The sequence below is a fragment of the Pelodiscus sinensis genome, chromosome 27, assembly GCF_052426305.1.
Source record: "Pelodiscus sinensis isolate ZL-2025 chromosome 27, ASM5242630v1, whole genome shotgun sequence".
In the NCBI taxonomy this organism is placed as follows: domain Eukaryota; kingdom Metazoa; phylum Chordata; order Testudines; family Trionychidae; genus Pelodiscus; species Pelodiscus sinensis.
Genome location: NC_143078.1, coordinates 14,235,778 through 14,259,579, shown reverse-complemented (window position 1 = coordinate 14,259,579; position 23,802 = coordinate 14,235,778). Strand labels below are relative to the sequence as shown.

The following is a 23,802-nucleotide window of genomic DNA, read 5'->3' as shown; positions in this document are numbered from 1 at the left end:
GCTCAAACTGCAGCGAGGAAGGTTTAGTTTGGACATTAGGAAAAGCTTCCTGTCAGGGTGGAACACTGGAATAAGTTGCCCAGGGAGGTTGTGGAATCTCCATCACTGGGGATATTTAAGAGCAGGCTGGACAGACCTTGTCAGGGGTGGTCTAGCCAGTGCTGGGTCCTGCCGTGGGCAGGGGATGCCTCTCGAGGTCCCTTCTGGTTCTAGTGCTCTAGGATTCTGCTGCACGTAGCGACACGTTATGGCCAGACTTGAATTGCCAGGCTCCTCCGTCTCCCGGGCTCCACGAGCAAAGAGTTTGAAGCGGAGATGAGATCTGTGTCCTTCAAATGCTCTAGCAGAGCCTGCTGCACTGGGCTGTAACTGAGGAAAAAATAGTTAAGAGCACAGACTCCCCGGGCGCCGTGGAGAGCGTGTTCACCCAACCGCTGCAGCACGCGGTGCAGCCGGGAAACCGGAGCTGCGGGTTTCTTAGGAACGACTGTCTCCAGTTCTCCACCCACGGCGCTCACAGCAGGAGAGAAAAGGAAAAGACCGACACCCACGTGGGAGGGGCTGGAGCCTTTTCCGTGAAAGCGTGCGATGCACAGTGGGGGGGGGGGGGCGTGTGCGTGCGAGAGACTCCAGCCTGCTCTGCCGCTGACTTGGGAAAACATTTAGGCCAGAATTTCTCAACGAGAGGCCCAGGGTGAGGCGCCAGCCTCCCTCGCGGGGACCTAGCTGGGGGGGCTGGTTCCCCGAGGTGCGGAGCACCCTCAGCTCCCTGGGGAATACATGGGCCGACAGTAGCACAGCGCGAGGGTCACTGAACCATTCCTTGCGGCTGCAGCCCTGGGCGCAGCCTGTGCTGTGGTGGGTAAAGTTGCTCCCCCCGTCAGGCCGGCCACCCTCACTGGCCACAGCTGGGCCCATCCGCAGAGCCGAGGGGATGGGCCACACACCTGTGTTCGCTCACACGATTCCTAGTGGGATTCCAGCTTGTCTGTCTAGCCCCCCTTCTGTCTGCTTCTCATCAGTCCTGAGAGCAGCACTGCAGCTACCCAGCTCGCTTCCGGCCTCCCACTGGATTTGCTGGGTGGCTGAGCTCCGGCCGGGCTCCAGCTGCGGGACCCAGAGCTTGCTGCACTTTGCAGTTCTCGCGCCCATTGTACAGGGAGGGAAATCGAGGAGGGTTTCAGCCGAAGCTCCTTCTGAGCATGCTGAGGAAGGGGTTGCTGAGGCCGGTAGCTTCCATCCACCAGTGTTGTCTTCAAGTCGTCATTGTCAAGTCCAAGTCACTACAGTTCAAGTCTCAAGTCGAGTCTCAAGTCCCTAAAGTCACTTTCGAGTCACGTCCCAAGTCGAGTCTCAAGTCTTAATTTAAAAAATGTCGAGTCACTTTTGTACAAGCCATCGATATCGGCCTTTTCGGACAATTTTTTCACCAAGTTGATTTAACTAAATTAGCGACTAAAGTCACAAACAATGAACCAGAGTCGAGTCTCGAGTCGAGTCACCTCAGCGACTTAGGTCGGACTCGAGTTCAAGTCGTGGGACTCGTGTCAACAACTCTGCCATTTGCTGTAGGGTTTGTATCTCTGCTGACCCTCTAAGCGGCGCACACTAGCACGCTGACTGGTTGGTGCTCCGGCGTGGGACGATGAGAAGCGGGGGGGGGAGCCCTGCCTGTTTAAAACGTGGTTTGAGACCTTTGGCTGGAAGACTGGGTGTTAGTGGCACCTGCACATGCCAGATGTGCGCTCCAGATGGGTCACTGCTGGGATTTCCAGCCGGGTGCACATGGGAGCTGAGGGCCGGGCTGGCTGGGAGTGTTTGCAAACAGGCTTGAGAAGTGGCTGGCCATGGCCTCCGGCCCGTACACTCGCTGCAGCCCCGCAGAGATGGGGCTCGGCTATAACGGCGACAAGGGGGCAGGGCTGCCGCTGCGGGGGGGCAGAGGAGCCGTGAGTCGGAGGCAGAAATGAAAAAGCAGCCCAGGAACTCTGGCCGAGCTGTGGCCCCGCTAGGGGTCAGTGGGGGGAAGAGAACCCAGGGCTATGTCTACGCGCGGCTTCTTACACCAGAAATATGCAAATGAGGCTAAGTGTGGAATATCACCGAGCCTCATTTGCATCCCTAATGAGCCACCATTTTTGCAGAAGAGGCTCTCGCGCCAGGAGCTGTCTACACTGCCCCTTCTTGCACAACAAAACCCACTTGCGCAACGCCGTTCTTCCCGAAAAGTAGCAAGGCAGTGTAGACGGCTCCTTCTGGCGCACATGCCTCTTCTGCCAAAATGGCGGCTCATTAGGTATGCAAATGAGGCTCAGCGATATTCCACGCTTAGCCTCATTTGTATATTTCTGGCGCAAGAACCCGCGCGTGTAGACATAGCCCCGGCGTCCCGGCTCCCCCTCGCTCTGGTGGACTGTCCCCACGGTCGGGAGAAGCCGGCGGGCCTCTTTACTGGAGCAGTCCAAAGACGCGGCCAAGCTTTCAGGCTGGGGAAGAACTGGGTGCGGCCATCACCCCGCCAGGCATCTCCCAGAGCAGCGGGGCAGGCTGGGCCTGGAATGGAACTGACAACACTCCTGTGTCTTTCAGGGAGCCTCTAACCAACCATGATGGGCATCGGCTTCAAGAAAAACCCGGAGCCCGTGGTGGCTCCGGAGCCTGTCAGCACCGCCATGCCGGTGGGCCCCGTGGAGAACGTGACCAACACCACCAGCCTGACGGACAGCAAGGAGGACATATTCGCCAAGCTGAAGGCCAAGTTCATGAACGAGCTGAACAAGATTCCCTGTGAGTAGCCGGGGACCGGCCCCCGCTGCACAAACAGCCCAGGCAGCGCTGGCGAGGGGATGGGCCTGCGTCTGCCAGCCCAGCGCAGCTAGAGCCAGCCGGGCCGCCCCAGTCCCAGGCACCCCATTACCCGTCACTGAAGCCCCATGGAGGAGCCAGAGGGGAGTTGCCACGGGGGAGCCAGTGGGGAGGTACCAGGGTGTGAGGGGGGCAGGGGAGCAGGGAATAGTGGGGAGTGACCATGGAGGGACTGGGAGGAGGTAAGAGGGGAGTCACTAGGCAGTGATGTGGGGAGGGGAAGTTAGTGGGGAGTGATGGGGGTAGTTAGTGGGGAGTCACTAGGCAGGGACTTGGTGGGAGGGGAAGTTAGTGGGGAGTTACCAGGCAGTGACGGGGGGAAGTTAGTGGGGAGTGGTGGCGGGGAAGGGAGTTAGGGGGGAGTCACTAGGCAGTAACGGGGGGCGGAGGGGGCGGGGGGTTAGTGGGGTGTTTCTAGGTGACCAGCCTGGTTTTTGTGTGTGTGGATTTGCTAGTTGCCAGAAAACCACTTTAACCTGCCAGGTTTTTTGCATAGTCTAGAGGTTTGCATGGGCGTCCCGAGCCCCTGGGCTAGCTAATGTTAACAGTTTCTGTGTCCAGCGAATGAGGTGGCAGCGTTCCCCCTCTCACTGTGTAAGTAAGACCCTGCTGCCCTGGATCCTATCTCTGCGCTCTCTCTCTCTCTTGCTACTGCCTCAAGGGCGCTGCTGTGGGGGAGAGCTGGGGTTGCAGCAGGCTTGCCTGGCGAGGGCTGTGCTCTTCTGGCATTTCAAAGGGGGCAGGGGGAGAAAGAGGGGGCAGTGGGCCGGGGAGGGGGTGAGTGGGTGATTCCGTATCCCACGGCGTGTTGGCCCCGGGCGAATGGCAGAGCTCCCGCCCGGCTGTGCCCTGCGGAGCACAGGAGAGGGGTGTGCCCTGTGTCCGGGGGCATGGCCGTGGGGTGCTGGCCCCTGGGGCGGGGTGTGTGGCTGCGGCGCCAGGGTGACCATGGGGCTGGCTTTGTTTTGCACACAGTGCCCCCCTGGGCCCTGATTGCCATCGCTGTGGTAGCCGGCCTGCTCGTCCTCACCTGCTGCTTCTGCATCTGCAAGAAGTGCTGCTGCAAGAAGAAGAAGAACAAGAAGGAGAAGGGCAAGGGGATGAAGAACGCCATGAACATGAAGGACATGAAATCGGGGAACCAGGTAACGCCCCCGGGAAAGCCTCAGCTGGGCCCCCCGCTCAGTGTGTCAGCGCCTGCTGGGGATCGTGGCAGGGGACAGGCCGACAGGCCTGTGCTCGTACAGCCGGGCCGGCGCAATGCAGCTCCACAGACACAAGGTCAGGGCCCCGGCTCAGCGGTCACCGAGAGCAGGGTGTGAACCCCAGGCCCCTCTGCGCCTGTAAAGCACGAGCCAGAGCCAAAGTAGCGAGGGCATCAACCCAGGGCAGGAGCACATCAGGACCACCAGGAGACACAGCTCCCTGGCTGCCCCAGGCTGGGTGACACGCCCGGAAGGCACGTGGGAGAGGCTTATCCAGCATGAGGAGTGAGTGGCAGACACTGGGTGGGGGGCGCTGGTTTTGCCAAGGAGGCATAGGGCTCCCTGCTGCATGGCCGGGGCTGGCTTTTCTAACTAGAAATGGGCCTGAGATGCAGAATTTGGATCTAGGGGTTTTAACCTCCCTTGTGAAAAGCAGGGTTTCAGAGGGAGGGCGCCCTGTGCCACACAACTAGATCCCACCTGCAACCCTACGAATACGCTAGCTGAGAAACATGCCAGCAGGTGGCAGTGCCTGCCAGGACCTGCCGTGGCACAGCTGTTTACAGAGATGTCTCGTAACACAACTTTAAATCTAGACCCATCCCTCCTAACATCACTGGTTTCCCCAAACCTGGAGGGCACACAGGAGCTGGCTAAGGAAAAACTGGAGCTTCCAAGGGCTCTCTGCTCCTCACAGAAGGAAGCTTGAGCAGCAGAGTTCACAGCAGAGTTGTCAAGGAATCAAAATGCTTCTGTTCTTCATCACTTGACACAACAGTTCGATCTAGTCCCCCACAGGGCCGCTGTTTGCATCTAAGCTTGGAGGGTCTGACTAGTATAAAGCAGCAGATTCCTTCCTCCAAACCGCCATTCATAAATTTCAGGCCATTGAAATATTTCCTTCTCCCGGTTTCCTCCCATTTCCTCGTTGCTTTTAGTCATTTCTCACGTTTTAGGGATCAGACTCTTCGGGGAGATGTTGAGATGAGCAGCGTCCTTAAAAGTCAAAGTTCAGGATCAGTGATCACCCAACAGCCTGATCAAACTCTGCAAGGCACTTGAGTATACAAAGCGGGGCAGGGCATAGCACAAAACCGGTGTGTCTCAGGGGATCTGGGCGGAAAAGGCAGCGAGGGAAGCATTTCTTGGGGCATTTTAGTGCTTCAGATACCAATCATAGGTGCTGAGCAGAAGAGCACCGTGAGAAGTGTGTGGGGGCTGAAAAGTTCATAGATTGCAATGTAGTCCAGGTTTGCAACACATGAGGGCCAGGTTTGGTTCTAGGCACGGGCAAAAGCTCAAAGAGGGTCTTAATTGTTCTCCACCTCGCTTCCTCAGTCCTTCCTGGAGAACATCTGTGGCTAAATTAAGAGGAACACCAGAGACTCACCTGGCACCCCATAAAGGCGGCCACCAGAAAGCGTTAGTAGGACACCTGCTGGCCAGAGCTGTAGCAAACCCACTCCCTGGCCCCTGCTGCCTTTTCTGCACTGTCACTCATGAAAAGGGGCCCCGTGAGTGTTCACCAGAACCCAGGAGTATCTGCAGCGGCGCAATCTCAGGTGCAAAATCAATTGGTGTAGACACAGTTTCCTAAGTGTCACGCTTGTAAGCCCACGCCAGGGTGCTCGGCCCAGGTCATGTGCCTGTAAGAGGGTGAGGGCTCGTGTGTCTCGGGCACGTTTGGGTGATGTTAATTATCCGTGCGGTGGTTGTCTCTCTAACCAACGGCCTTTTCCTCCTCCTCTATATTCTCCTTGGCCTTCCCCTGCGGGTGTGGGCTCCCTGTCGTCTGTCTAACCGGGATGGCAACTCATGGTATGTGGCCAAGTGAATGTCGCTTCTTAATCAGCCATGCAAAGGAAGGGGTGGACTTGTCCAATGGTCCACTTAGCTCCAAAGTTTATGTGCGGGCCAAGTGCATGTTCTGCCGGAGCTGGGGCACTGATACATCCTGGGAAACTCTACTTTCTGCAAAACAGGGGTTGCAAGTTGTGTCTAGACCTGGGAGGCGAGAGAACTCCCCAGCTGAGCTGTGCCTGTGGTTCCCGTCTGGCAGATCATGGCCACATGGTTCCTAGCTGCCTCTTGCCCCGATGTATTAAGGTGTCGCAGGGCCAGAGCCTGGCGTTCAGGTTCCTGCTCCAGCGCAGATCTTGGGCGAGTCACTGAGCCGGTGTACGGCCCGTGGTCCTAAAGACCCCAGTTCTTCCCCCCAAGAGCCAGAGCCCCTTTCCCCTTCCTGGTCCATCTGCAGGGAGGCCATGACCCTCCTCTGAGTACCGTCCCGGAGCTGTTCCGCCCAAAGAGAACAGAGCCAACCCCTGCAGGCCCTCCTGCCCTCTGCTCTGCGGTCCTGCCCTAGCAGGAGAGTGGGAGACTGGTCTGCCCCTCCCTGGAGACCGTGGGGAAGCGTCCGGCTCAGGCGCAGCCTGACTCTGCTAACAAAAAATCTGTGGCCAAGAGCGCCTGCGAGCGTGCCCGTCCCCAGGAGGAGCTCCCCGGGGGCCTGGTGTGTGTCTGGCCAGGACCACCCAGCTTCGCCTGTCCCTGCTTTCCAGGCAGTGCTGCCAGCTGCAGCAGATCTGTTACTTGCTAGGGCTGCATGGCCACCCGGGCCCTTTGGCTGCCGGAGCTCGCGTGTGCTAAGGCTCCGGTTCCACCTTAGAGCAGGGGGTTGCTGGCCCTCCAGTCCAGCCCCCTCTGGGTCAGCACCACCTGGGCAGGACTGTTGGGCTGCCAGCACTGGGCTGGGATGGGCGGCTGGGGGAGAGATGGGCGGGTGTGGGCAGCCGGGGGGGAGAAGGGTGGGTGGCTGAGGGGAAAGGGGCGAGTGTGGGCAGCTGGGGGTGGGGAGAAGGGTGGGTGGCCGGGCAGGGGAGAGGGGTGGGTGCGGGCGGCCGGGGGAGAGAGGGGAGGGTGCGGGTGGCTGGGTGGGCGACCAGGGGGAGAGAGAAGCGGGTGCGGGCGGCCGGGGAGAGGGGCAGGTGCGGGCGGCCGGGGTGAGGGAGAGGGGCAGGTGCAGGCGGCTGGGCAGGGAGAGGGGCGGGTGCGGGCGGCCGGGGGGGGAGAGGGGCGGCCGGCCGGCAGCACGCGAAGCCTCGCGGTGAGCAGGCAGGCTCCGTGTCCCCCGCAGAACAAACAGGACGATGACGACGCGGAGATGGGCCTGACGGAGGGAGAAGGGGAGGAGGAGGAGAAGGAGCCCGAGAACCTGGGCAAGCTGCAGTTCTCGCTGGACTACGATTTCCAGGCTAACCAGGTGCCGTGGGCAGGAGAGGGCCGGAGGGGAAGGCCGGGGCGAGGGGCAGGGAGGGGAGCGCGATGCGCAAAGGACACTGTGGCTGAGGAGCCTCTGAGAGGTGCGAAGGGCAGCGATGGGGGGAGGGAAGTTGCCGTCCCCGCTAGGACTGCCCAACATGCCCCTCTAGCCCTCCCCAAGCACCTGGGAGGAGAGGAGGGGAAGATGGAGGGAAGATGCCTCTCTGCCCCCAGAGCTGGCAGGCCCACCTCAGCACACAGCGCGCCCCACCTGGGAAGTCCCATCTGCCCCCTGCTGCAGCAGGGCCTGGGGGAGGGCGACCAGGCGCCCCGACTGAGGGGGGCAGAGGGAACGTGGACGAGCCACCAGGGCTGTTTTTGAGGGGATGAGCAGGAGCAGCTGCTTCCTCTCACTGAGGGGCACGTCCGTCTTCCCTCCCAGCTCACAGTCGGCATCCTCCAAGCGGCCGAACTCCCGGCGCTGGACATGGGGGGCACCTCGGACCCGTACGTCAAAGTCTTCCTGCTCCCCGACAAGAAGAAGAAATACGAGACCAAAGTGCAGAAGAAAACCCTCAACCCCGTCTTCAATGAGACCTTCGTCTTCAAGGTGAGACCCCGCCCAGGTCCCCAGCCCGGACGGCTGGACCCCGCTCTGTCCTGCAGGACTCCAGGGCGCTCTGCTTTTGCCATGGGGCGTGGCCGTGGCCATCCCTCCGCCTTGCTGTTAAGTCAGAACTCCGCTTCAGTCTGCTCCCAGCCACTATCTACCGCAGGGCTGTAGCCCAGCCTTCTGCCTCGGCCCCACCATGCCCCAGGCAGGAACTGGCAGAGGGGCCGCAGCTGCCGGCAGATAACTGCCAGCAGAAAGCAGGAGAGCCAAGGCAACGTTAAGGACTGGCCAGAGCCCTTGGGCCACACGACGCATTGAGCTTAATGGTGCTATTGTGCTTACCCAGCAATTCTGGTCACTCGGTGCAAGAGGCAATGAAGGGTCCCAGCCTGTCAGGCTGGTGTGGATCCAATCCCTCCTTAGATCAGGCCCCATGCTACGGCAGCGGCTTGCAAGGGTCCTTCTTCGCCACAGGTTCCCTACCAGGAGCTGGGCGGGAAGACCCTGGTGATGGCCATCTATGACTTCGACCGCTTCTCCAAGCACGACATCATTGGGGAGGTCAAGGTGCCCATGAACACCGTGGACCTGGGCCAGCCCGTGGAGGAGTGGCGAGACCTGCAGGGCGGCGAGAAGGAGGAGGTGAGAGGGGAGGGCCAGCCGCAGGCTTGGGGCTCGTCTGTTCCCAGGTCTGCCAGCCCGGCACGTGACCTCGGGAAGGCACTGAGCCTGGCTGCTACATCGATAGAATTCTTCTGTGCCCATTGATTAATGCACAGACATAAGCGGGGGGCAGGAAGGGGCCTGTGGCTGGCAGTTCACAGAGCTGGGTTTTAGGTCCGATTTGCCACGTCCCTGCCCCTCTGTGCAGTGGGGAAACCGAGGCATAGTGGGATTACTGATCGTGAGGAATCCCAGAGAGAGGTTTGCGAGGTTGAACTCTGCACTGTTGGTCTGAGAAGTGCTCAGTATTACAGCACGTGTCAGCACATGCTGAGCGGGGGCAAACCCCCATTTAACATGGACTTTGGCAGTGCCCTGAGACCTGCAGGGAGGTCTGGTCCCACTGCCCATTGCATGGTGTCTTCCTGGTGCGAAAACCTTGCCTCAAAACTGGTAAAAGCTGCTGCCTCTCCCAGCAGCTGCGGCCTGGAGCTGTCAAAGCCTCTGCCATGGCCCTCCTGCCGGCCTGCACCAGCGATGCAGCGCCGTGTCCAACAGGGGCTAGCTCAGGGGGGTGAAGGGCTTCTTGGATCTCCCCTCGTGGTTTCCGGGGCTTGAGTGTCAGTGCTGCAGCCACGTGGCCCGGGATAGCAGGGCCTGGGAGGGCCCTGACCTCTGCTTTCCCCTGCTCGACAGCCAGAGAAGCTGGGAGATATCTGCATCTCGCTGCGGTACGTGCCCACCGCAGGGAAACTCACCGTCTGCATCCTGGAAGCCAAGAATCTGAAAAAGATGGACGTGGGGGGTCTCTCAGGTAAGAGCGGCGCCACATGCCAGCACCAGATGGCGCTCCTGAGCCAGCACACCAACCCGGTCCCACGGCCAGCTGACTCCCCTACGCAGGGCTCAGGGGCCGGGGGCGGTGTCTGGGGGCCTGTAGCGTCATGGAGCCTCAGGCCAGAAGGGAACAGTCGCCACCCCTGAGCGCCTGTCCATCCCAGGCAGCCCAGCGGAACAGCCCGAGACTAGGCTGTGATGTGCCACTGGCCGAACAGGAGGAGCACGGTGCACCAGGGCCCCTGCCGTGGCAGGGAAATGCGCTTGGGGGAGGGCAAGGTTAGAGAGTAGGACGAGCGATTTCCCTAGACGGGGGGGAAGCCCTTGACGGGTTCCCTGGGGGGAGCAGGGGGTGGACTCTCCGTCCCTAGAGGTGTGTACGTCCTGGCCTAACAAAGCCCTGGCTGGGAAGATTGAGGTGGGGTTGATTGAGGACCGACCCTGTGATTCTGTAATCCCGGCAAGGAATCCCATGCTCTGGGCACACACCGGAGTGCTCGGTGCCAGAGGCTCCCCTCACCCATCTCCAGCCATGGCCATGCCTGCTGCTCCCAAGGACGGCTCACTGGCCCCTTCCCGGGGGGGGAGGGAGGGAAAATCCCCCTACCCGCCCCCCAGTGACTGGCTTGCAGATGGGCTTTAGGAAGAGCAGGCCAAAGAGCTCCAGCTACAAGAGTGCTCTAGGGACCTTCACCTTCTTGTCCCGGAGCCAGCCCTCCAGCTCCAAGTGGGGGGAGCGGGTCTGGCTCTGTGTCTGTTCTGGGGGGCTGGACTCCCCGTGGCCCTAGCATGTGCCGACCCCAGTGCAGAGGGCTGAGTACATGGCTAGCTCAAACACACGCTGCTCTGGGGCATGGAGAATCGGGTCTGGGTGGTCGTATTGGAGCAGCAGCAACACGTCTGGCTCCCGTCACGGCTCCCCGTCTCCCTGGCTTGACCCAAGCTGCCTGCTCCACTGAAGAGCCCTGTGCTCTCAGACCTCCGCCCCCTTAGAGACTGAACTGTATTCAGAGCAATCATCCTGATTGGACAGTGGGTCACATTGCATGATGCACTCACTGCTGCTCGCACCCCCGAGTCCAGCCTGGCTCCCCTGCCCTCTCCTGTCCCCGTGCAGATCCCTACGTGAAGATCCACCTGACGCAGAACGGCAAGAGGCTGAAGAAGAAGAAGACCACGGTGAAGAAGAAGACCCTGAACCCCTACTTCAACGAGTCCTTCAGCTTCGAGATCCCCTTCGAGCAGATCCAGGTGCCTGTGCTGAGATTCTCATCGCGGGAGGTTTGGGGTGGGGCATAGGGACGGGTGACATGGCTAGTTGGGATCCTCTGATTGGGCGGGTCACACCCTTCCCCTGTGATGCTCCATCCACATAACGTGACCACTCCGGCCTTCAGATGATCTAGACCATAGGTTCCCAAACTGGGGACATGGAGAACTTCCCGGGGTGCGAGGCGACCCAGCCCCTCCCAATCAAGTGTTGCTGCCTGGTCAGTGCCTTTTTTTCTTTTTTGCTCAAGTTTTACTGCTATTTGGGGGGGAGGGGGGGGAGGGTTTTTCAAAAATCAAAAAGGGGGCGTGATGCCGAAAAGTTTGGGAACTACCGCGCGAGACTGACCCAGCCCCCTGGGGATATTTGAGAGCAGGTTGGACAGACGCCTGTCAGGGATGGCCTAGACAGTGCTGGGTCCCACCGTGAGGGCAGGGGACTGGCCTCGTTGTCTCTCGAGGTCCCTTCGGTGATTTGATGGTCACAGGAGCGATTTGTTTAAACGGACAGTTCTAGCAGCACAAGCACTCGTGTGGTGCAGGGATTCGGACTAAAGGTGCCTTGACCGGCGTGCATGCTGGTATCAGCACCTTCACACTTGCCCCTGCAGCCGCCCTCAGGGCTTGTCCCGGTGCCGCGGCAATTCAAATGGTGCAGGATTCGGGGAGCGCCAAGAGACTAACTTGTTTCAGAAGCTGAGCTGGGACACGGGGAGCAGGTGTTCTGCCAATTTTCCATGGCCCCTTTTCAGGCCAGACCTGCCCCTTCAGCTGGGAGCCCTACGCTGGGACAGGAGAGCTGTTTGAAGACACAGGGTGAGCCTGGGGGAGCTGGGACCAGGATTCCCTTGGGTACTGGGGCTCAGGGTCACAAGGTGTCATTGGGCAGGCTGGCACTGGTCTCCCAGCTGCAGGGGAACGGGGGCTGCACTGGGCTTTTGCAGCTGCGAGGCTGGTAGTAACACGGTGTCCGTGTCCCTCAGAAAGTGCAGGTGGTGATCACTGTCCTGGATTACGACAAGCTGGGGAAGAACGAAGCCATTGGCAAAATATTCGTGGGCTCCAGCGCCAGCGGCACGGAGCTGCGGCACTGGTCCGACATGCTGGCCAACCCCCGGCGGCCCATCGCCCAGTGGCACTCCCTCAAGCCGGAGGAAGAGGTGGACGCGTCTCTGGGGAAGAACAAATAGGATGCGCCCGCGCCCAGCGTCGCCTATGGACATTCTCAGCAACCCAGCGCTCGCGATACCTCAGTTCTGCAACCTTTGGTTTTGCTTCCATTTTGTGTTACGCTGCAACACCCGCTGTGGCCAAGGAAGAGTTTCCAGAGAGTCCTGAGCCATGGGGAAAGACAGGGAGGGGCCATTTTATTCTGCACCGTCGCTTCCCCCTGCTGCATGTCTCATTGTTTCTACGTGCTGTTCCACCAATGCGACGAGCCAGCTTCTGCCTCGGGCCACCGAGCACCCGGCCGGGGCAGCCCAGCGTCTTCCGTTCTCCTCGGGTTTACACTTGGACCTTCAACCATTGTGCTGAGGCGACAGCTAAGCCTGCATACACGTGAGCTGACCAGATACACTGTGCTTGCTCTGGGACACGCACCGATGGACGCGGGGGTCTGCTGTAAAGAACATCTGGGAACGTCATGTCATTGCTTTGCCTCCCGTTAGCCACCCAGAGACCCAAGCGAGCAGCCCTGCTGGGACCGGAGCGGCCCAGGCTCCGTCGGACATGTTAAGGTGTCCTTCCTTCTAGTACACCAGGTGCATTGCTGGGCATACGGACCCGCAGCTACTGCCACCCTGGGGCAGCTAGGCAGGGCACTGAACCTTGCAGCCCCCTGCGATTGCCAGAGCAGGGGGCGTTACCAGGCAGTTGCATGGCTTTGAACAGTCACGATTCCAATCTCAGTGCAGGACCGAGCACAGCCGAGTCTCGGTTTTGCAAAAACAGCATCATGGGCTATTTATGCAAATGACCATTGCCAGGCAGGCTTCCAGCAGCTGGACTCGACAGGCCCACCCCATCAGTCAGCGTCTCGGCTGATTTACCAAAACAGCTGCTTAAAGCCATCCCTGCAGGCTGGGCAGTCTGACAGGAAAGCAGCTGATTTCCCATCATGCATTGCATAACATCACTTCATCGGAAGATGCATGACCTAAAAGTGTAGAGCCAGAAACAGCCCAGGACGGCTTTAAAGGGCCAGGTCTTCGGAACTCCAGGTGAGGGAGCAGGGCTGGGTGGGGGGAGGCAGGTGTGGCTGCAGGTGGCCCAGTGGTTCAGGGCCAGAGATGGAAGCTGCAGCTGCTCTGTAGCCTTGAATGGCTTGGTCCCCTGCCTCCCTTTTCCAGGGGCCAGGACTGGACTGGGTAAGGAAACAGGCTGAGCTCAGTCCCTGGGCAGAGCAGCACAAGGAACCAGTTTGCTCAGCGCTGTCCCACTAGACCAAGTGAGGCCCTGGCCCCTTTTGTGGCTGTAAGAGGCCTTCAGTTTTCATGGCTTTTCCTCTGTGGATTGTACCATGATGAGCATCCACTCGGCCCTTTCCTGCCGAGAGTCCAGGAGCGTTTTATTCTGGACCTCGTGCTGCCGATCGCTCACAGGGCCGCTGCAGCACCAGGGCAGCTGGCTCCGCAGTGTCCTTGCAGTGCTCCCTGGCAGAGAGGTGGCTCGGGTGATGGAAGGGTCTTCCCAGGGCAGCTGAACAGCCCCTTGCTTGTGACTGGCCTAGGAACTAGGCAGAGGGAGTGGGCTGGGCAGCTGTCAAAGCTGGATCTTGTGAGTGGGAAGGGCAGGAACAGGAACTGACGGTGGGGGGAGAGTCAGTTTCACATCCCCTGTGCCCTAGCACAACAGTAACCCGCCTCATCCCTGCTCTGAGCATTAGTGATCCTGCCCGGGGCCTGTTGCAGGAGGGAGAGCTGGTGGAGTTCCAGGTCTGGCCACAAGCTTTAAGCACAAGCCAGCCTCACTGCTCCATGAGCCTTCGACCACCCGGCCTGTGCCACGGTGCACGTCTGGGCAGCAGAGTCAGGGCTCCATGCAGCAGGAACGGGGGCAGAGCAGCCCGCCGTGTGGGCCCAGCATGGCCTAAGGCGTGCTCGGGGGGCAGGGGCTGTAGGACACACAGATGGGCCAGCCCTTGGCTCTATAATGAGTTGGTCCAAGGAAGTGAAAAGTTGACGGACTTACAGACCCAGGTGCCATAACACACCCCAGATTTCTGAGACTGATCCAAGCAGGTCAGTTCATTTACTCCTGAGACCAAGCCCACCCAGCTCTGGGACCCTCACCCCACCCACTCTCTTCACTTCTACAGCCATTGTCTAAAGATGGCAGCTGGGACGTGAGAGAGAGCCATGCAACGATGGCCCTGGGGAGCTGTGCGCGAGGCCACCCTGCTCAGGACTAGCCTTGAGCACAACTGGTGGGTGGGGGCAGGGTGGATAACATCAGGCCCATGCCCCCCCCCCCCTTCCCGTTTTGCTCCCCAAGCCAGTGGCAGCCAGTAGGGGTCACACCGGTCCTGTGGAGACTGCACGCCCGCAACCAAGTCCTGCTCTAGAGAATTTGGTACATTATTAACTTGGACTGTTTAAAAGTTGAGGGGAGGGGGAAGAGATCTAGGAATTTTTTTTTAAGGGGAAGAGTGCCCCCTTCCCAACTGACTCAAGCCATCTGAGCCACATTCTCTCCCCACCTCTCCCTTGTGCGTAAAGGTACATGTATATAGCTAGCCACAAAACCCAGCCTGCCGTGGTCCCAGTGCATGACCGAGAACCACTCTGTAAATAGCAGCATGGCTAGACCAGAATCCATCTCCGAACACCTCGGAGCCATTGTTCACTGGGCAGAACACGCCAAGGGGGCAGCCTTGTTTTTAAAGCAGGGTAGGAGCGGATTTACTTAAGAGGCTAGAACTGTTGAACACTCCCACCCTTTATTGCCCAACGGCAGTAGGCTCAACAATCTCATGTCTTGTCAATTAAGAAAACAAATTTTAAACCAGTAAGGAACAAAGCATGCCTGCTCCATTCCACAATGGCTGAGGGGGTAGATAAGCCAGTAGGGGGGATAATTTTATGTGCGTCTTGTAATCAATGTGCAAAAGTGTATCTTGTTGAATTTATACCATGTCCAGATAGCAGCGGCACTGTGGCTTTGGCGTCCTGTCCTGTGTGATGCATTTTACTGTCAAAGCAAACTTAGAAGCCATATTAGATCACGGCCTACCAGGATCCTCGTGTGGGACGGGCCACCAGGTGATCCTCTGCGTCCTCCCGCCCCCTCTTGGTAACGTGTCTCCCCGTGTTTCATTAAGGAAACCCCACATCCTCATCCTGGCAGCTGACTGGGGGGGGGGAAGAGGCTGGCTGAGGCCACACCCTGGCTTAGAGCTACAGCCAAGCCCTGTGGAGCTGGGTTTGAACGTCACTGTTTGAAACACTGGGATCCCTGTGTTACATGCCGGGGAGGCCCGTAGTGCTCAGTGCCAGCCTGGTGCTGCCCGAGGGCCTGCCTGTTGTATCAGGGCCTAGAGATCCAAAAAGACCGGACCTGTTGCTGGCTGACAGCAACTGGGCACAGACCCTGAGCCTGGTGCTCCAGACAGGGGCACCGGCGTGACAGCACTGTGGAGGGTAGAGATTGCTCAACAGGCTCAAGGCCCAGCTGGAGAGACAGGACCGGGCCCAGGGCATCATGCCCCCAGGGGGAGCTGGAGCACACACTGTCTTGAGTCTCCCTGCCGCCTTCTGGGCAAGGGGACCAGGCCTAGGTGAGGCTCAGCATCCCAGAGAAGCCCAGCGCACCCTGGGGAAGGAGCAGGCGCCATCTCAGGCCTGCACACCCTACACGCATGGCCGCACCATGCTGGGAAATTCCTGCTAGCCACAGGGGTGGGCCCCCTATTTCAGTCGTGTACCCTCCCGTCCCACCCCAGCACAGGCCCATGGCTCACAGCCCGTGCTGCTGCCGGCAGGAAGGCACAAGATCTCCGTCTTCAAAACATGACGTTCAGGCAGGGCTAGGGTGGGTGGCCCTGCCTTCCATGCAACTCCCCCTCCCCCATCCTTGAGATCACTTGGACCTCAGCTCCCACCTGGCATCTCCCACATCCCCGCCTGCAGCACTGAACTGCAGCAGGAAACGGCTTTTAGCCCCTCCCCTCGTGTGGACTCTGTCTCTGTTGTCAAACTGTTCTTTTGTAACAATGTACGTCTCCTTATTAAAGAAACGAGCTGAAAGCAGCGGCTGGGCCTCGCTGGTGTGTTAGCGCGTCAAGGGCCCGGGCAGGGTGAGCGGACGCACATGGGGGGCTGCTACCATCTGGGAGGAGGAGAGAGAACCTGATGCCTGCAGCCAGGGCGCACAGACTCTGGCCCAGACCCCCACGGCGCTAGGGAAGGGCCCACAGCAGTAGCACTGCAAATCTCACCCATGCTGGCGCTCCATAGGTTTCCTTCCAAAGTGCTTCTCCTGGCCCTGTTGCTCCAGCGTGGCTGTCCTAACCCTGGAGCGAGGAATCAGTAAGATTAGAACTGATCCTTGGCAAGCTGTACTGTGATTGGCAGAAGCTAGATCCTGGTCTCCTCCCGGCCTAGGGACCTGAGTGGGAGGAATGCAAGGTGCTACAACCAGAACCGGAAAGGTATTTAAAAAGGGATGGGTCCATAAAAGTTTGGCTCACAGCCCAGTACCTCATGCCGGGGGCAGCTTCCAAACAGCCGTGGGCTGCTGCAAAAATGGGATCTCTGGGAAATGCTGCATGTTGGCCTTAAGTTTCATTCTGATTCCATCGTCCGTAACCAACGACTATGGTGATTGGTCCTGCCTTGGGTAGGGGGCTGGACTTGACTCCTGAGGTCGCTGCCAGCTTTAGGGTTCTGTGACTGCAATTTCACTCCTTGGAGGTGTTTCCAAGTCAGAACAGACTGGTCACTGGCCCCAGCTCAGCCACCACCATGTAAACAAATATTAACCCCTCTGCCCCAGGAGGTTACACTGGGCCGAAGCCAGGACCAACACCAGTGAGTCAGGACCAGGTATTTCTAATGCAACACAAACAACGGAAGGAAATTTCTGGTAAGATTTTAAGACACGACAGTGATAAAAGGGGAACATGGTTTCTGTGCTTTGACCCTCACCTTCAAAGTAACAGGCTCAGCTGACCTACCCTGTCTGGCTGCTCTTAGGGGAAATCATCAGGTTTGTTTTGCATCCAAAGTCACCATGCTACTTCCCTGCTAGACAGACAGAGGCAGAAGTTAAAACACTGTTTTATTTCATCCATTTATAAATACTGTTGTGTTTACAAGCATCATATAGATGTGAATATTATTCCCAAACTTTCAAACACATAATACTATATAACAACAACCAGTAAAAGAAAATCATTCATCTCAGGGTTTGAAAGGCCACTCAAAGTTGCATAAAAATACATTCTTCCCCACCACTTCAGCAGCGAGTCCTGCCTTCTCCAAGTCGTGTATTTACAATGAGCTGGAGCCCTCGCCTTGCAACGGGTAAGTACAGCACACGTACTGCTTGGAACGGGAATGAATCAACACCACAGTCAATTCATCTCTGCCAAGGGCGAGCGGTCGAGGGGCATGGCTGTTCCTTGGAAAGCACTTGGCTTCCTCGACAGGTCCCCCAGGGAACCACAGCAATTAAGTAACCAATTCCCATCCAGGGCAGAATTAGAGGATTGGCCTTTAGGGGGAAAAGGGACTGAAAGGAAGAATCCACCCTCGGACCAGTCAGTGTCAGGGTAGCCTTGTGTGAACTGCTCAAGGGATGCTCCCGGGGGGGGGTTCTGACTCCTTAGTACCGCAAAGATGTGTCTAGCTGCAGACCCCGCAGTGAGCTAAGCTGGCACTCACGGGCACTGCAGACTTTTCCAAACCAGAAACTGACCCTATTTTCAACTCTTTAAGGCCATTTTACTTTCTAAGCTAGAACCTGCTTCAGCTCCCCCATCAACGTGTCTTTTAGGAAGGTAGCAAAAGCAGAGCGAGTTGAGGAAAAATCTTAGTTCCAAACAGTCCCAAAAGCTGTTCTGAGCTCCTGGTCGGCGAGGGTAATGGCCCAAAGGAAAGGGAATAACCCGGAGAGAAGTATGGAGAAAGGGAACCTAGCACAACACAAAGAATCCGGATCACAGGCAGAGTGAAGTGTCAGACCAGGAGTCCAGGTTCCTCTCACCACTGACAGCGGCAAAGCTGCCTTCATTCTCCACCGAGGGAAAGGTGTTCTCACAGGCACGCCTGACTGATCAGCCAGGTAACAAGAGGGCAGGCAGAGGCTTTCCACAGCTCAGTCGGGGAGTGATCAGTCACTAGCTGCTGCTTTTGCAATTGCAGGTGACCCTCAGACTGAGGGCAGGAGAACTCTTCCTCCCTCTGAAATGGGTTGTGGACAAGTCTATGCAATGCAACTCCCAATCGCCAGTGAGCAAAAGAGTCTTTCTTCAGTATGTTATTGCCAAGGGTCGAAAAGAAAGCAATCTAAGAAATACACCAAGTCCTGTGGCTCAGACTTAGGGAGGCCTATGTCTCCTCGCTCCCAGCCAGGGAGCACATTCAAGCGTCACGGACGCATTGGCAGCGAAACAAATCGCCTAGACTGAGCAACGGGGGTTACGTTCGGAGGCATTTGGTGGCGGACAGGAAAGGAGAGAGAAGTGTGTGGACATGACCAACATTTCAAATCAGGGGCTGAGACTCTTCTCCTTGGAGGTCAGTGGCTCTCCCTAGCTGATGGATGAGTGAGAGAAACCCAAGAGAGGCCCTTCGAGATGAGGCTGGGTTTTCAGCCCCGGGAGAGTTGCCTTAGGTATTAGAGACAAGGAGAAAGTCCTGTTAGTTATGGCAAGATCTCTTAACCCACCCGATGCAAACACAGTGAAGCTCTTACCAGCGCCTTACCTTACCTGTCACCCGATTATTGGTCATGCTCCAGTCTCATCAGGACTGACAGCTGGAAGGGAGAACCGCCTGTGATGGCTGGTGGAAGCCCAAACCCACTTAAATTACTGTTTAATCACATGGAGACTCTGCCAGCCAATCGGATTCCTGTATGGCCTACTTAAGTCGCTGAGCAAAACTTAAGACACAAAATCCCTTAGCCAGTCTGAAACCAACTCATTTGCAGGAGTGCAGGACACTTCTGAAAACCGGCACCACTTCAGATAAGCTGCTCTCTGATTGGCTGAAGCACATTTGGTCTAATCTCTGGACTAGACAATTCACGACGTCAACTGAAAGCAGATCATCAATTAGATCAACTCTGCAGTCATGTGGTGTAAGAGAACTGCAGCCATACTGACTATGCACCTACCCTAGAGAGGACGCAGCTGTGCAGCCATTCGCTTTTAAAAATGCAGTGCCCTTTCATAGCTTAGAGGTCACTCCCTTGCAGCGGCCTCCAATTCATTCACATTTACTCCAGCCAATACAGCCCGTCAGACAAGACCTGTCCCACACTGGCAGCTTTCAAAACTAGCTACATCCCCTATGCAAGGGAGGAGTGCTTCTTCCAAACGCCAACATCCCAGATACGCTTCTTAGCAAGCCTCCGATTTCACCCAAAAAACTCACCTTGGGCAGACTTGCGCCCACTTCGATAAACCCCAACTTCACAACATGTGAGCCATAAAGCTGAAACCCAAGTCCATGCTCAAGAGCAGCTCTTCCTTATTCGGGGTTAGGATTGTGATCCTTGGATACCCCTGTTTGTCCAGCTAGTCAAAGGTGGCGATACACAGAGCTTGCGGCATAAGGATTTATGAGATCTAACCAAGCACTTAAAAGGTGCAAGAGTATTTCTGAAGTTCAGTGTCGATGTCTTTTGTGGATGGGAAAGTAGTTGTAAGAGGTGGACTCCTCCCCCTTTCAATTGAAACAGAATCCTTCCACACCCTGCATTGGGGCGTTTAGAACACAAAGCTCCAACTTCCACATTTTCCTCCTCACAAAATGTATATTTGACAGAAAAAATGCTAGGAGTCACCGCAATGCTATGTCATCCTTGCCTATAGCCTGGCTAAAACCCAACCCTTGCATGCCAAAAATATTTGAGCAATTTTTATCCAGAAAAAAACCCTCTAGATTTCACTGCCAGGTAAAAGGATAGGTGTGAATTCTACTTGTTATGGAAAAATAACTGATATAGCAGAGTTTCCTGGCAAAGTAAGCAGCACATTAAAACGGTCCCGCAGTTATGTTTAGTTATGTTAAGTTTCTTGGATAAAGATGAGTTCACACCAAAGCAACTGCTTGGAAAAATCTCCAGCGCGTCCTAGGGGTAACTTCTGCCAAATGCTAGGGATTAAAACCGGGCCATTCTTTAAAAGCTGTGTCCTATCGTTCGGCCTGGAGCATAGAAAGCCACACCTTGCATTTTACCTCCGCAGCGGGACAGTTAAATCAGCAATGGCCAACTGAGCTCAGGAAAGACTGCAAAGGAGCTGGTGTATAACAGCACGGTGTGACAATGAAATCTTCATAGCTCTGGCTAATCAATGGCATTACATTGCTGATGTGAGTTCTAACCTAGACAGAGATGAGGATAACAGTGCTAAACAGACACCTAATGTAGTGTGTCTTGGCTTCACATGGCAGGTACAACACACCACTTGCACCCCATATTAGCTCTTGCAGATTTTTCCTTTACTTCACTTGATCCTAATGAAGGATCCCTGAATGTCATCTTTCTAATGATGCAGGCAGGTAGTGGCCAACTCATACTGCAAGGATGTAATACTGCAGAATTGGTTGGAAAAACAAAACACCCCAGGCAGCGGGTCTTGTCCAATGGAAAACACGTCAAGGAGAGACTCAATTGCGTACCAGCCAGCTGAAAGGCATTGCTGCACAGAGACATCTGTGGCCCACTGCTGGGGGTAGACCTTTCACCTCCACACATCCTAGGACCCGAGCAAGCTCCTGTCACATCCACACGTAACCCTCCAAATCTGAAAGAGGAAGTGGGTCATAAATTGACAATTCTAGGAGGAGGAAAGCCGCAGAGAACAAGGACTTACTAGAGGAGAGCAGCACGTGGATACAATGCGAGGAATTAAGCTACAGAAGCATTCGCCCCATTTTGATTCCTGACGCGAGGGGGTTCTGGAAGGAAGCCAGTGGAAGGCAGGATCTCTGGCTCAGAAGCAGAAGGCCCAGGGGCCGTTATTCGTTTCGAACTCTTCCTCTCCGGAGCAGATGTGTTGCCGAGGCAACAACTCCTTACATCAAGAGGAAAAGTGGGGTCTCATCACACACACACACGAGACGCCACTGGCTGAGTGGCGGCACTGAGGCTCGAATATGGGTTGTGTTGTGCCGCCCCACAGAGGACGCTGGATGTACCGTAAGAGCCAGGCAGTGGGTACGAAAAAGTTCTGGACAAAAAAAACTGAAGGCAGCTAAGAAACTGTGCTGCAGGCCAGCACCTCCTGAAGCGATAACCAAGACGCTAGAGACGGAGGTAGACTTTACCCCGCTGGGCAAGGAGAATAAATCTCCATGTGCAAGTCACTCACCTGTCCCTGCCAATTTAGTGGCTGGATTCACATTGCCTGCCCCAGCACTGGAATCTCTGGCCAAAGAGCAGCCCTTCTGAACCCACCACAGGCCGTCCTCTTAAGAGTGCAGCAGATGTGGGAACCAGCTCACGCCCAACTGCCACTGGCTGCTGAAAGCAGAAGTGAGACACCCCTGGAGGAGTCCCCTTAATGCCCATGGAGGTGAACATTTTAAGTGTTTTAAGTACACGACATGAAAGACCCTTCTGAGGTCTCTGTCCGGGTCAGATCCTGTTGCTAGCTTCCAGCAATCAAAACCCTTTACCCCAGACAGCTAGTTAGCAGCACGCGCCAGCTCATTCTTGCCACTATAGAATGACCTGCAACTGGCAACTGATCATTGCTCAAGGTTTCTCAACCGTGGTGTTGGCCGACCAAGGCTGGGCTCTCCTTGTCGTCGCTGAACACGGCCTCTCCACCCTTGCCCCTTGCAAGCCAGCTCAAGTACGCCTGCATTTTCACCACTCTCTGCTCTCGCGGGAAGTTACGTTGTTCAGAGAACCGGACAGGGTGCTATCAGGTAAGTACCACTAACAGGCAAACGCTGCTCCTTTTGCCACTGGAAGGTGGGGGTTGGTTTCTTGCGCAAGCATACCTCCCTGCATGGATATTTACACCCAGATTTGTTACACCTGCATGCGAGAGCAGCAGGCGATTTCTACTGCTTCAGTTTCTCCATCAGACCCCGGCCAGTAGCAGTGATGAATCTCATTCCGAGAGCGCCCAGATGCAGTTAGCAAGTACCATTACCTGTGGCAGGAGTACAGAGTGACACCCGATCATTTGGGCTGCAGAAATGAAGCATGGGCCAGGGGAGAGGGACGGTCCTGAGCGTAGGACTCCGAAATGAAAACACCAACCGGTTTAAAATCTAACATTAAATAAAGTCAGCTGCCGGGACAAAAGGAGAACAGAGTCTCCGTGCAAAGCAGCTGTCGTCAGAGTCTGTGACAGAAACGAGCCCTCTTGGCTTTCACAGCGTCGCTTTGTAACCGCTCCTGCTCATGTGCCCCGCCCCCGCTAGAAAGGTTCTGGACACAGATCACTGCTACGTCACCGTTTCTGGATCGCTGGTTATAGCAGAAGCGTCTCTGCTCCAGACAGGAGTCCAGCGTGGACACAGCTGGGCTTGGAGCAGGGCGTTTTGGCAGCTCCAACCCAGCTCTTGCGTGTCTTCTCCCCTTGAATAAAATGTCCAAGATACCACGACATGCTTAAATTAAAAACAATAAAATGGCTGGGGGTGCATTCAGAGGGGTGCCAAGGGAATGTACAATGAGGGGACAGGATGGGGGAGGGGGCGAGGCGCATTGTTCCCACAGCTGAAACGCTTGCTGTACTTCTGACTGGAGGCAAGAGGTGGATGGGGGTTGGGTGGCAGGGTTGGCCGCTTGCATACAGAAGCCCCCTCCGTCCTTCCCTCTGACGTCCTACTTGGAGAGTTTGCTGATGACACGGATAAGCGCTCCATTTTCGTCTTTCAGCCTCTGATTGTCTGACTTCAGCTCTGTCAACACCTGCACAATGACAAAGGCAGGGCAAGGGTTACACAGCTCATTGCGACCGCCACGGCAGCCTCCCCCGGCTCGTGGAAGCCTTTGGCTGGTGGAAAGGCTCATGGCTCCTGAATTATGGTAGGCCAGAAAGCACCGCTCACATGTCGGGACAAACACAGAGTGTTTTCAGTACCACTTGCCTCCTCGCCCCCAGCCAGGCAGATTTTCCAAAACCCTCTGCAACTGTTCAACAAGCGGCCCTTTCGAGAGATGGGAAGAGGTGCAGGCACAGAGGCAGCTCTCTGAATGACACCTAGGGCAGTGACGAGCCAAAGATCCAGAGAGCTGGTTCTGAGGGAGCATTTACTCATATTGTTGTGCCAGCACAACACAAAATGGGGTAAGCAGCAGACAAAGGCAAGGCTGGGATAGGGGAATAGTATTCATAGAATCCCAGGGCTGGAAGAGACCTCAGGAATCATCGAGTCTAGTCCCCTGCCCAAAGCAGGACCAACCCCAACTCAATCATCCCAGCCAGAGCTTTGTCAAGCCAGGACGTAACCTCTAGGGATGGAGATTCCACCCCCGCCTGAGGGAACCCATTCCAGTGCTTTCCCACCCACCTAGGGAAATAGTTTTTCCTAATATCCAACCTGGACCTCCCGCACTGTAACTCGAGACCATTGGGCCTTGTTCTGCCTTCTTCCCCCACTGAGAACAGCCTCTGTCCATCTTTGGAACCTCCCTTTACGAAGCTGAAAGCTGCTCTCAAATCGCCCTTCACTCTACTCTTCTGCAGACTAAACAAACCCAAATACTTCAGCCGCTACTGGTAAGCTGTGTGCTCCAGCCCTGAATCATTTTGGTTGCCTTCCACTGGACCCTCTCCAGTGTCTCCATATCCCTTCTGTAGCGGGGGGCCCAGAATCGGATGCAATACTCCAATTTTCACTATGAGATCACAAATAGTTTGCCAATGGCTAGTTAAGATAGACAGCCTTGCTTTCA

General features: G+C 56.6%; 2 protein-coding genes across 17 annotated transcripts in view; one reads left to right on the top strand and one right to left on the bottom strand.

Moving 5' to 3' along the window:
• The window catches only part of SYT2 (synaptotagmin 2), a 130,870-nt gene extending 116,730 nt beyond the window's left edge, over positions 1-14,140 (top strand). For 7 of the 10 annotated variants that reach the window (XM_075910218.2, XM_075910221.2, XM_075910211.2 and 4 more), the window contains 9 exons: positions 2,590-2,787; positions 3,427-3,459; positions 3,841-4,010; positions 7,207-7,332; positions 7,774-7,941; positions 8,419-8,586; positions 9,304-9,421; positions 10,562-10,695; positions 11,697-14,140. In XM_075910218.2, the coding sequence (XP_075766333.1) occupies positions 2,607-2,787; positions 3,427-3,459; positions 3,841-4,010; positions 7,207-7,332; positions 7,774-7,941; positions 8,419-8,586; positions 9,304-9,421; positions 10,562-10,695; positions 11,697-11,903 (1,305 nt within the window). In that variant the 5' untranslated portion in view covers positions 2,590-2,606 and the 3' untranslated portion in view covers positions 11,904-14,140. The remainder of the gene's footprint in view (positions 1-2,589; positions 2,788-3,426; positions 3,460-3,840; positions 4,011-7,206; positions 7,333-7,773; positions 7,942-8,418; positions 8,587-9,303; positions 9,422-10,561; positions 10,696-11,696) is intronic. The other 3 variants (XM_075910222.2, XM_075910223.2, XM_075910224.2) reach the window with 3 other exon arrangements.
• Positions 14,141-16,979: 2,839 nt separating this feature from the next.
• PPP1R12B (protein phosphatase 1 regulatory subunit 12B) overlaps positions 16,980-23,802 on the bottom strand; it is a 151,681-nt gene continuing 144,858 nt past the window's right edge. For all 7 annotated transcript variants that reach the window (XM_075910196.2, XM_075910200.2, XM_075910194.2 and 4 more), the window contains one exon: positions 16,980-22,815. Coding sequence is in view for 3 of the 7 variants with exons in the window: in XM_075910197.2 (XP_075766312.2) it covers positions 22,729-22,815 (87 nt within the window). In the remaining 4 variants the exon portion in view is untranslated. The remainder of the gene's footprint in view (positions 22,816-23,802) is intronic.